Source organism: Haliotis asinina, chromosome 1 (genome assembly GCF_037392515.1).
Source record: "Haliotis asinina isolate JCU_RB_2024 chromosome 1, JCU_Hal_asi_v2, whole genome shotgun sequence".
Taxonomy (NCBI): Eukaryota; Metazoa; Mollusca; class Gastropoda; order Lepetellida; family Haliotidae; genus Haliotis; species Haliotis asinina.
In genome coordinates this window covers 98,789,865-98,802,749 of record NC_090280.1, presented here as the reverse complement: position 1 = coordinate 98,802,749, position 12,885 = coordinate 98,789,865, and the positions used below count along the sequence as shown (strand labels likewise).

General features: G+C 43.7%; 1 protein-coding gene across 2 annotated transcripts in view; it reads right to left on the bottom strand.

Annotated features, from left to right (window-relative positions):
* LOC137256261 (uncharacterized) overlaps positions 1–12,885 on the bottom strand; it is a 43,211-nt gene that overhangs the window by 28,019 nt on the left and 2,307 nt on the right. For both annotated transcript variants that reach the window (XM_067793996.1, XM_067794002.1), the window contains exons 2-14: positions 10,812–10,916; positions 10,452–10,541; positions 9,871–9,942; positions 8,708–8,818; positions 8,343–8,465; positions 7,976–8,068; positions 7,718–7,823; positions 6,719–6,807; positions 6,297–6,389; positions 4,444–4,584; positions 3,974–4,041; positions 3,041–3,197; positions 2,535–2,631 (exon numbers count right to left, since the gene is read on the bottom strand). In XM_067793996.1, coding sequence (XP_067650097.1) covers positions 2,535–2,631; positions 3,041–3,197; positions 3,974–4,041; positions 4,444–4,584; positions 6,297–6,389; positions 6,719–6,807; positions 7,718–7,823; positions 7,976–8,068; positions 8,343–8,465; positions 8,708–8,818; positions 9,871–9,942; positions 10,452–10,541; positions 10,812–10,916 — 1,345 coding nt within the window. The remainder of the gene's footprint in view (positions 1–2,534; positions 2,632–3,040; positions 3,198–3,973; positions 4,042–4,443; positions 4,585–6,296; positions 6,390–6,718; positions 6,808–7,717; positions 7,824–7,975; positions 8,069–8,342; positions 8,466–8,707; positions 8,819–9,870; positions 9,943–10,451; positions 10,542–10,811; positions 10,917–12,885) is intronic.

Sequence of the window (12,885 nt, the reverse complement as noted above, 5' to 3'; positions counted from 1 at the left end):
CCTGCAAGGGCTGTGCCCACTTAGCAGAGTCCTTGGCCGGAGCCGAAGGATAAGCGGAGGAAAGCACCGGGGGACGCGCACGAGAAGTGTGAGGCTGTTCTAACAAGGGTTTAGACTCCTTGAATGTAGACACAGCCTCCGCAGCCTCCCGGACTACTGATGCCGCTCCCGGGAAGAGAGTAGATCCCATCCGGAATGGCAGTGAAAGTAGCGCTTGTTGAGTGGCCGGCGAATACCGTGCCACGGACAGCCACAGTCTACGGAGGCCCATAACTGCAGACATCATCTGACACGCCGAGGACCTGATCGAGTCCCGCGCCAGATGTGACTGCACCTCCGTAAGCTGTTGAGCGAGCGTAGGGGAAACACACTCCTCCTCAACACCGCCGCCGTCAACAAGCTGACGCTGCAATACCGAAGTATATGCGGCGTGTATTGTGACTTTAAGGCATTGAGCTGTATTTCGGTACTGCTCCTCAAACGACCTATAAGCCGATTTGAGGGCAGTAACGTTAGAGGTGAACAGAGGCAGGCGGCGTCCTTGCTTAGCCGAAGCTAAGGAGCTGCCAGAGGAACCCCCCAGGGCGACCGATGCATAGATACAGTCGTCGACCACTGGAGGGTTATACAAGTCAAGATCACCCATCAGGTAACGTCGGTCTAGCTCCGGCAAATCGAAGCGTGACCGCGCTCCCGTTAAAAGAGGGTTAATCACTTCTGACAAAATAGAAGGGAGGATGCGCAACCGAGAATCCACCACCTTGGCTGGGGAAAAAGCCTCACCCGGCAGTCGGAATTCCTCGGGGTCAGGTGTCGCCGAAGCAACCACGACCTGCGGCAGGACAGAAGCAATACGCTCCCGTACCTGCCTCAGCGAGGCGCCGAGCGAAAACGAAAACTCACTCGGCCCACCCCGGTCCTCCCCCTCCTCCATTATCTCCTCGGCGCGATCCCCCATGAGTGACACCTCAGATCTGTCATCTAAGGATAGCTCCGGGGGATCGGTCGAGGGAACATCCGAAAGAGAGAGAGGCCCGAGCAGAGCCGAGCGGCCCGACGCCATAGACCCGACGCCCGAGACTGAGTCTGGGTGGCGGATCGCCGGCAACGCTCCCAACATAGGCATGGTCCCATGACCAACACTGGCAACCTCGGAGTGGCTGGCAACCGACTCTAAAGTCGGTTCCTGCGCACCCCTAATGGAAGTCCCCACACCGGCGCCAGAGGCGTGGCTGGGGAGTCCCATGGAAGCCGAAGCCGGATACACACCCGACTCCGGACGAACGCCGATCTCCTGACGGAGACAGGACATCGCATCCGAAATCAGGGTATGCACCGACGCCATTTGCTGCTGTAACAAAGACGAAAGTAAATCAAATGTTAACGGTTGCGAGGGTTCAGTGGGAGGTGCTGCGGAGGTAGAAGCCACCACTGGAGGTGGAACAGAAGTACCCTTCGCTGGTTTTGCCGTATCCCCCCCCGAGACTGAAGCCGAAGACGCCTTCTTAATATCTTTTTTGGCTTTTTTTGAAGGCGGCTCCTGAGCCCAAATATCCCCCCCCCCCCGCTTGGATCAAAGATCTATAAAAGATCAAGTCTGCATGAGCCCTGGGGGAAAAGTCCTGACATACGACGCATCCTTGCTCGACGTGAGCTTCCTCCGCCAAGCAACGCAGGCACAGAATATGCTTATCCCTCGGGGGGAGTTTTGCGTTACAAGTAGCACACCCCTTGAACTGGAAAAAACCGAACCGTGCTATGATTAATAGCAAGGCCCGTTAATCCAACAAACACATGAGTATTTAACAGAAACAATAATACGCACTGGCGATATTTAACCGTTAAATAATAAGAAAGCTATTTATGAAAACATACAATAGCATATAAGGATTTCTTTACCATGGAAAAGAAAGGTAAAAAACCATACAAATATCCGGTTTGTATTTAAAACCACCTAAAGGAATAGGCAGAAGAAATAACCACCAGGTACGTGCCGCCCGCCATCTTGTCAGCCACATGACTGAAGACCACGGTAGCCACGGAAAGTTACAACATTTCATGAATGAAAAAGAGTGAAATATGCATTCCTAATACCGCCCGTGGGTTAAAAAGGAACCATACATACGGTTTTCGTAGCTTTCTCACTCATTTCTCTTCAATTCGTAGGTTCTCTAAGTATGAGAGCTTGCTGATGGACGACTGTCCTCAATGACGACAGCATGAAAAGTGAGGTATGAGGTACATGGCGAGAGTTACCTGCTCTTGGCTGTTAAGGGGCCCGGGTGGGGGCCCTGTAGGGGTGGTCTCACAAGACAAAAACGAGTTTTTTGTTTTGTAAAATATTTATTCAATATTGTTACAACTGTCGTAGGCATTTTTAAATGGACATTTTAATGCTATATATGTACCCCAAGGAGGACTTCTTCTGAAAAAGAACTTAGCGCTACAGCTGTTGTTAGTGTTTGGGAGTTATGATCACCTCAGTGCCAAGATAGCTTTGTACAGATGGATGCGCGTGTCAGAAGTCTACCTACCAGGGTTTGATGTGGCCAGGGTGTTGAGTGCCTTGTAGAAGTTGGCCCGAAGGCACTGCCTGACAGCATTGTTTGGCTGGTTTGCCAACACATCACACTGTAAACATAAATACATTTACTCATAGATGAACAATGTCTGTCTTACTCTGATCTCACTGTGAATCTGAGGAACCCTAAACAGAATGCTGCAAAACTCAAGCTTAAGGATGCTTGACTTCTCTATCTAAAGCTGCCTTTCTTAATCAGCTTCATTTCAGATCTATGATGATACAGTTTGAGACGTCTGTCTCAGTGATTCTCTCACTCACATAAACTATCTCAAAGCCTTAATGCACACTGACGTGTTTGAATGATCAGATGACACGATTGTCTATGAAAGTGTCCTCATGCTAAGAAGTAACATCTCAGGGTAAAAGATGTCTGAAAGTCCAATACAAAAACCAATACATATATATATATATATGTTGGAAAGATACTTTTTAAACCCTTTAAGGTATGATATTTACCTGTGGTAATGAGCTGTTTGGACAAGTAACTTTAAAGAAAGATCGTGCCAACAGGAACTGTAACACTGACAACCGCCACTTGGAGTCCTTGACAATGGGTGACGTCAACATGGTGCAGAACTGACTCACAGCTTGCTTTTCAAAACCAGCAGGAAATCTGGACAGGGAGGGAGTTTGGATATGAATCCTATTTTCATTATAATATTTTCACATGTAGGTGCTACTGAGCATCGGAGATTACAAATTCAGTTTGGAACATTTATCTTATTCATCACCTTGGCATCTGACCTTCAAATTCCAAAGGAACTCCCAAAGGCCATTGTGAAGAAGTTTATGGAAAAGGTGAGTGAGTGAGTTTAGTTTTGCGCTGCACTCAGCAATATTCCAGCTATATGGCTACAGTCGGTAAATAATCAGGTCTGGACCAGACAATCCAGTGATCAACAGCATGAGCAATGATCTGCGCAATTGGGAACTTGACCACCCGATCCCAATGGTTGCCCTTACATCAAGCATAGTCGTCTTTTATGGCAAGCATGGGTTGCTGAAGGCCATGGGACCTTCACGGGTGTGGAAAAGATGAAATGAAAATGCAGATATTCCATTCATACATAGTATAACGTCACCATATCCCATTACTGTCGAGAACAAGGCAGAGAATGAATGAGTAACATCTATTAATATCCTTTGTTATGACATAACTAGAGCTTGGCCCATGGATCTCCTATACTCCTGATGCAAGTCTTACCAATCACAACAATTTCGTAAGTCAATAGTCTTTGTGCACTGGCATTTAGAAAAATCAATGTTGCCAGCAATGATGACTTTTACCAAAACTCAAAGTTTCTTTCTACTGATAACACTTGTACTGTAGCTTCCCTATGAATTCTAGTATCATTACAAATGTTCTGTCCAACTTGAGCAGCCACTTACGTTTTGTCTGTGCCGTTGATGTAAGCCATAAGAGATGCAGCATGCTGTTTCAATGCCTCTTCTGATATCTGTAACAAGGGAGCAGCTACCATCTTTGTTACCAATCACACATTTACACATTCCATGCTTTGTTATGTTTATTAGGCTGGCATGGCTTTCATCAACATTTCAGCTAGATCAGTTTTTTACTGTTTCAGCAGCAAGGTAATATGCTTATGTTGCTATTTCCATGATTAATGTGGACTTCTCTGAGTTTTTCTGCACAGTGGGTAAGTTCTTTGGTAGGCCTGAGGTAGGCATATCGTTACATGAGGTAGATGCATGAAGTAGATCTATCAATACATTTGGTAGAGGTATTGATACATGAGTTAGAGATATCATAGCAATAACTGACACTGAAGTAAACCAGACCTTCTTGCATTGTCCATGAAGTGCAGTGTATGTCAACAATGGGTTGCATAGGAACTGACCTTGTGCAGAATGGCAGACACTGTGTGAGTGTTGGTAGTGTTGTCAAAGTTGAGGCTGCCAGGGGTTCTGGTGAAACATTCCAGAATAGCCATGTCCATAGCTGAATCTCCGGATCCCAACTTGTCTACAAGGCTCCCAACCTACACATAGTATGTTACACCATCACACATGTTACACCGTCACACATGTTACACCATCACACATGTTACACCATTACACATGTTACACCATCACACAGGTTACACCATTACATGTTACACCGTCACACAGGTTACACCATTACACATGTTACACCGTCACACAGGTTACACCATTACACATGTTACACCGTCACACAGGTTACACCATTACACATGTTACAACGTCACACAGGTTACACCACCACAAATGTTAAACCATCACACGTCAAACCATCACACATGGCACACCATCTCACGTCACACATTTCTCCCAACCTGCACACAGTATGTAACATCATCACACATTACACCATCATACACGTTAAACCATCAAACATTTCTCCCAACCTGCACATACACTGTGTTACACCATCGTAAAAAAATTCAAAACATATTAAGTTAAATCTTTGTTTCACTTACCCCTATACATAGCATCAAATCATGTCCTACTGATATACTCACTACAGCCTACTGATCTACTCAATACGGCCTACTGATCTATTCACTACAGCCTACTTATCTACTCACTACAGACTACTGATCTACTCACTACAGCCTACTGATCTACTCACTACGGACTATTGATCTACTCACTACAGCCTACTAATCTACTCACTACAGCCTACTGATCTACTCACTATGGCCTACTAATCTACTCACTATGACCTATGAATCTACTCACTACAGCCTACTAATCTACTCACTACAGCCTACTGATCTACTCACTATGGCCTACTAATCTACTCACTATGACCTATGAATCTACTCACTATGACCTATGAATCTACTCACTGCAGCCTACTGATCTACTCACTACGGCCTACTGATCTACTCACTACAGCCTACTGACTACAGCCTACTGATTTACTCACTACAACCTATTGATCTACTCACTATGGCCTACCAATCTACTCATTACAGCCTACTCACTACAGCCTACCGATCTGCTCACTACAGCCTACTGATCTACTCGCTACAGCCAACCTATCGACTCACTATGGCCTATCGATCTACTCACTACAGCCTACCAATTTCCTCACTACAGACTACCTATCTACTCACTAAAACCTACAGATCCACTCACTATGGCCTACAGATCTACTCACTATGGCTTGTTTGAGTGGCATATTTTGCAGTTGGAAGTCAGATAGAACAAGTATATATGGATGACAACTTCTTTAATTTTAGAGCAAGCCTTTTCGATACAGGCTCTTGTATCGTTTCCAAGTGTGAATTATACAGGTGGTATATATATACAACAGAAGACTAATTAACAAGTGATGATAACAAATAAAAGGATAACAAAGGATTACCAGGTAAAACATAGAGGCTGGTAGAAGCCAGTAATACACAGAGCGTAGGATAATACAAGATCAACAATGTGATGATAACAAAGGGGGAGTTACAGGGATATATATAGAAGCCAGTGAGGCACACAGCACAGATTGTTACATTGTTCGAACAGGTGGTTAGAGTTGATTGATGAGCTCATCGTATGCAGCAGGGATGGAGTAACCTTGATCTCTATTACTCAATGGTTGGTATTGTTTGATATTGATTATTTCTGTTATCTAGTTATATGCTATCACTATGGCTACTAAAATGGCCACCAAAGATCTCATCTGATGACTACTTTTTCTGATCTGATGACTACTTTTAAAGATACTACTCACTATGCTGCGACATGTTGTGTGGGCAATGCTGTCTTTCCGGGGCAAGTTGAACACCAACAGGTTCATAATAGCTGGGTTTAAGGTTTTCCGTAGCTGAAATAGATGTTATATAACAGCACCATTACAATGTGTAGGGTACACACATATCTTACCATTGCTCTGTCATTCTACCCAATGTGTGTCTTAGGCAAGCATTCCACAGAGGTATGTATTTCAGCTATTGAGATGTATAGTTGACTTTCAACTGCCTTTAAACTAAAGCTTAACTCCAGGCTGTCATACCGTTATACTTATAGTGATTTGTACTACAGCCTAACTTTGAAGTTTCCCCCAACACTGGCCGTTAATTCTACTATACTTTGCGCCATCATGTCGCAAAGTGTGTCTGTCTGTCTGTCTGACGGTCTGTCTGTCTGTCTCACCTGGTCTGGGTCGGTGATGGTGGGCACTATCTTGAGGTACAGGTGGAGGCCAAGGTACTTGTGGCTGTGGCTGCCCTCCAGAAGCTTCACTACAAACAAAAATCACCATCAGTACAAGGACAGCTGGATCACCATTGTTGGTATCTGAGATATACACTAGCAGAGAGAGAGTGTATGAGAGTCAATGAGAGGATGTGTGCAGGAGAGTCCATGAAAGGATGTGTGCAAGACAATCCATGAGAGGGTCAGTGCAAGGCAATCCATGAGAGGGTCAGTGCAAGGCAATCCATGAGAGGGTCAGTGCAAGGCAATCCATGAGAGGGTCAGTGCAAGGCAATCCATCAATTCTAAACTCTTATGCAGCCTTCCCCTGGCAAAATGAAGTTTAACAAAACCTGTCGTGTAAACTTGTCAAACTCACGCTTTCACACATCAAACACACATTGTCAAACTCTTGTGTCATCTGAGCGCCGTGTCTCTACTGGTGTAGTCAGGTGACAATCTCATTGAATGCAATTGGTCGTTTTTGAACAACACAAGTTTGACAACACTTCACACATCAAACTAAAGTTTGACAACACCTAAGATTGGATGGAAATGTTGGTGAAAATAGAAACCGATCCTATTTCGAAACAACAGTTTGCCAACTCTCAAAATTGGTGTTGGTGGCGAGTTGTTGGAACATATAACACTCTCAAAGTCAAGTTTGACAACGTATGTTGTCAAACGAAACTTTGTCATGTGAAGGCCGCTTTACAACCAGTGAAGATTAGAATCAATCTTTAGTAATCCATGCTAGGCGACTAACAGGATCAGGTGGTCAGACTTAACTACTTGGTTGAAACATATCGTATCCCAGTTGCGTAGATTGATCCTCATGGTGTTGACCACTGGATTGTCTGGTATTGACTTGATTATTTACAAGCCGCTGTCACATAGCTGGAATATTGCTGAGAGTGCAGCATAAAATGCCATTCAACCTACCAACCCTCCACTTACAGACAATTTGGTTGAAGAAACCGACAACATCACGGCCACTGGCTGCAAGGTCGTCCACCATGACATCAACTATACTGTGTATAACAGGATGACTCTCAGCAGATTTCTGAAAGAAATGAAAAGAAAATCCTGTTAACCTTCGTCTTTCAGTGTTATCAAAACACTACTGCTACAACACATCTACACTGAAACCTTGTTATCCACAAAGTACTGCTACAACGAGAGCACAGTGAATCCCAGTGTTATCCAAATTCTCACCTGCAACACCTGTAGCATGTTGGCGTAATTCTTCTCCCCAAATAACTTCATGCTTCCCCAGTGTTCAGTCATCAGAGCCTTGGTCAGTCTTTTCTAAAACAGCAATAAGAATGTATCACACAACAGGAACAGACACACACAGACAGACCTATATGATTATTATGCTGACTAAGCAATAATCATAACCATTATCAAACGACCCTCCCATACTTAGGGTGGCAACTCTCAACAGCACCATCAATGACTGGTACTCTCCTGATTTTTCAGCTATAAGCTATAAATTTTGTCACAGCGTCATTAATTACTTACACACCAAGCAATTTGGTATTGTGAATTCGATGTAACAACCTCATCACCATATGCTAACCTTGTGGAACTTGACAGCGCAGTAGACAAGGAGGAGTGTGTTTGGTGAGCACTTGTCCCAGCCCTGGCTCAGATCTGCCTGCAGGTGTGGAAACACCTGCTCTGTGAACACTTCACCTGACACCTGCAAATATTAGGTGTTCAGCTAAAATCAACTTTGAAAAATTGTAAGAGTGTTCTTCATACTACAATCAACAATACTCTGTTTCTGATCTGCAAATAACAGTGATTTGCATGTTTGGAAACAGTGTAAATACACATTATCACAGATTCTTCATAGAAGGACTATATCCTAAATCAAAAGTTGGACAGTGTCTGAATCAGCTAATCCACCAGTGATGTTAAAAATCGAAACTCTATGGTTACCTTGGCAATGAGACACACAAGTCCCTGATAGCAGATGGGCTGGAGGTAGCTCTTTTGTGTGGAGATGTGCCGCAGCTTTTCAACCACCTCCGACACCTGACCAGACTCGCCCTGAAACACAATCATTCAAAGAACACTGTTGTCACCTGTTCTGCTACTAGGCCGTCATGCTAAGACAATGGGAGGTAAATCATTCTGCTAGTGATACCCCACATGCTTGTGATTTCTAGTGCCACCCTATGTTCTGCTCACACTACCTATGTTCTGCTAGTGTCAACCCATGTTCTACTCATGCTACCCAATGTTCTGTTAGTGCCACCACACTATCTGCTAGTGCTCCTCCACACTAGGCAAGTGCTACCCCATGTACTGCTAGCACTATACTGCTCTCTGTTCCTTCCCCACACTGGGCAAGTGCTACCCCATGTACTGCTCGCACTATTCCGCTCTCTATTGCTTCCCCACACTAGGCAAGTGCTACCCCATGTACTGCTAGCACTATTCCGCTCTCTATTGCTTCCGCACACTGGGCAACTGCTACCCCATGTACTGCTAGCACTATTCCGCTCTCTACTGCTTCCCCACACTGGGCAAGTGCTACCCCATGTACTGCTAGCACTATTCTGCTCTCTATTGCTTCCCCACACTCGGCAAGTGCTACCACATGTACTGCTAGCACTAATCCGCTCTCTATTGCTTCCCCACACTCGGCAAGTGCTACCCCATGTACTGCTAGCACTAAGCTGCTCTCTATTGCTTCCCCACACTCGGCAAGTGCTACCCCATGTACTGCTAACACTATTCTGCTCTCTGTTCCTTCCCCACACTGGGCAAGTGCTACCACATGTACTGCTAGCACTAATCCGCTCTCTATTGCTTCCCCACACTCGGCAAGTGCTACCCCATGTACTGCTAGCACTATTCTGCTCTCTATTGCTTCCCCACACTCGGCAAGTGCTACCCCATGTACTGCTAACACTATTCTGCTCTCTGTTCCTTCCCCACACTGGGCAAGTGCTACCACATGTACTGCTAGCACTATTCCGCTCTCTATTGCTTCCCCACACTCGGCAAGTGCTACCCCATGTACTGCTAGCACTATTCCTCTCTCTATTGCTTCCCCATACTCTGCTAACTCTCCGGCCACCCTAAACTCCACTGACCTGTAAAAGCTTCCCGGACTGGATGAGAGCCAGGTAGCCAAAGGCCTTCCCCATGTACACTGCACCAGCTTCCTGTCAGGGCAAATGTCACATGTAAACAAACAATGCAGCAAAAAATGTCATAATTCAGGTTTCCCCGATGAACCTTTTTCTCCTTCCTACTCATGGATAACCCCATCATTGCATCACTTCTACTTTCAAGCTTATTTCATCAAACACTGATGCTTTTAAAGAGGGTTAAACAGATAACCTGGAAATGAATCTGTACGTGGACTGTGTCTACAAGAAATCTGCTGTAATTAACAATTGTATTCTGAAACTGACTTAGGTCCCAATCCAATACAAATCAGTACAAACATCACTATGGAAGTACAAATGTGAGTGACTGTGGTTTTATGTCACTTTCAGCAGTATTTCAGCAATATCACAGTGGGGGACACCAGAAATGGGCTTCACACACTGTACCCATGTGGAGAGTCAACCCAGGGTATTCATCATGAAGACTGAATACTCTAACCACTCGGCTACCCGATCGCTATTTTACAATTTTTGAGGCAGGATAATACAAGAGCATTACTTACATTCTTACTGTCATGCTGAGTGACCAGCAGGTGCTTGTCAATCCCCTCCAACACCAACTGGACAGTGACCACTTCAAATACTCGCAGTACCTGAGCAGACATGACACAAAATACCTCACCATGATGATAGAAAGCAACGTTCAAGCAAGTTGTTCATCCATATATTGTTATGCTTCCTTACGACTCAAACTTTTATATGCCTCCCATAGACATTTTAAGACACCTTTACTAAATTGTCATTTTTCCAATGATAATTTCACTTTCTGAATCACAGAATGAGCGACTGGGAATGCTGGCCCAAAAAGACACAATTTACACATCACTAAAGAATGAAGATTAATTGTACCAAGGAATCTTTACCTGAGTCAGAGCAACAGAGAAACCGAGCCGAGCCCATTTCCGATTTGATGACAGTCCTTTGATCAACCTTTGTAAGGAGTAGCTCAAATCACTGCATATTTCGGACTGAAATAAAAATGGATCACATTGATCACAAAAGAAAAGACTGTGCTTCTTATTTCAGAAATGAACATAGTTAGCTGTCCCAAAACATGTACATGATGTAAGAGAAAACATGTCGCTCTTCCTAAAATGTGCCTCTCTGAATTGACTCTGAGATAGCACATAAAGCAGACTGTGCAATCCAAGATCTATGGAATTTGTTCATTCTCTGTAGAACTAGAAGCCATAGCAAAGTGGAACATCTTGCCAGAATAGGAATGCTCTGTTTCATCACCAATACTCTCAGGAGAATTGGGTCAAGGCAAGGGCCCCAAGACAATGTTTACTCAAAATATAGTAGGTCAGGCATGTAGTGCATAATTTTATTGCACACAATGGCAAAGATTTTAGAGCAATGCAACATCTTATTGTCTATTTCTGAAACTGGTTGAAACTGACTTCCATGGATAAATGCAGTCACTTGTCTGTTGGTTCGAAACAAGCACACATTTAGAAAGACTAGTTGTTGATTTCCTCAAAACAAGTTACCATACTTAAGCAATGAACTGACCTGCTCACATGTGACCAACAAATGTGTAGCCATGACTTCCAAAATGAGCAATTACTATGTGTAGCATCTACCATGTGTTGTCGACTTACACAAAATGTGCTTATTTTTTCATAGTTTTGTTCTCTATGAATTCAAACAAATATTCAACTCTAAAATAAACATACCTATCCCTGGTGCAATTGTACACTTTGCTGACCGCTGAGTGAGCTAACAAACCATAATACTACTAATAGGATCGGGTTGTCACATTTGTTGACTTGATTGATGCTTGGCATTGCTTTCCAGCTGCATAGATCAACGATTGTACCATTAGCCACTGGATTTTTTGGTCCAAAATTGATTACTTTCAAACCGCCAGTTGAAATATTGCTGAATGCTACGTTAAACCACAAACATCAAACTTACTGACGGAATAATGTTGGCATTTGTAGCAAGTAGTCATATTATACCGAACCCAGTCAGAGTCGGTTGGTGAGCACTCTAGTGTAACAAAGCCTTTTCATTTGCAACTGGTTCATTTACTGATGCGATTAGACGGCTCTTTCTTTATGGCTTATAAGCCCAATAGATGTTAATTTCACACTGCATGTGATCGGTGATTGAAGTAGTGCACTTCATATTGCCATTAGCAGACAGGCAGGCAGACATATTGGTGTCAATAAACCAGACATTGAGTTTTCTCTGTGACAGCATTTGTGTATACAACCAAGATGAGACTACTGCTCATGACCTCATACTCCGGCCAGACATACTGTTTCGTGTTCTGCAAACCTATTCACTGCGCATGCGTTATGAGCACAGCACAGCACAGCTGTTGAAACCTCTTCTTCCCCCAAGCACTGGGGGAAAATTAGTGAATTGTCTGAACTCCAATTTCAAGGGCGTTTTTTCATATTTTTTTTTCAATTTTATAGGTCGAATTGGCATTTTTGATGATTTGTTCTTGTATGTGCAAACCGAAAGTTATAAGAATTTGTAAAGTTGTGTTTTACGTTGAATGTAACTTGTAAAGAACTGAGGAACTCACAACGCCAGATCATTCTTTTTAGTGTTGGGTTTCTTTGGTTAACAATGCACTTGCAGCAGCATTATTGGGCAACAATTAAACTTAAAAATTGAAATTCCACATATGAGGATATATGATCTGATATACCATGCATTTTATTCAATTTATCATTCAGTTTATCCTCACCTCTTAAAAAATCTAATTTGTATTGTAAAATTAACAGGTGCGTACTTAGTCCAGCATATAACTAGACGACTTCGCACTATACCAAGGTGTGCTCAACGTCTAGCCGGCGAGTGAATTTTCTTTGACGCACTGTGCGCTGTACAGATACTTACATCCACTAACATCCATTCACTTTATTTTATATCAGCCCTGATACAGAACCCCCCCTGTTTTTCACCAATTGACGGACA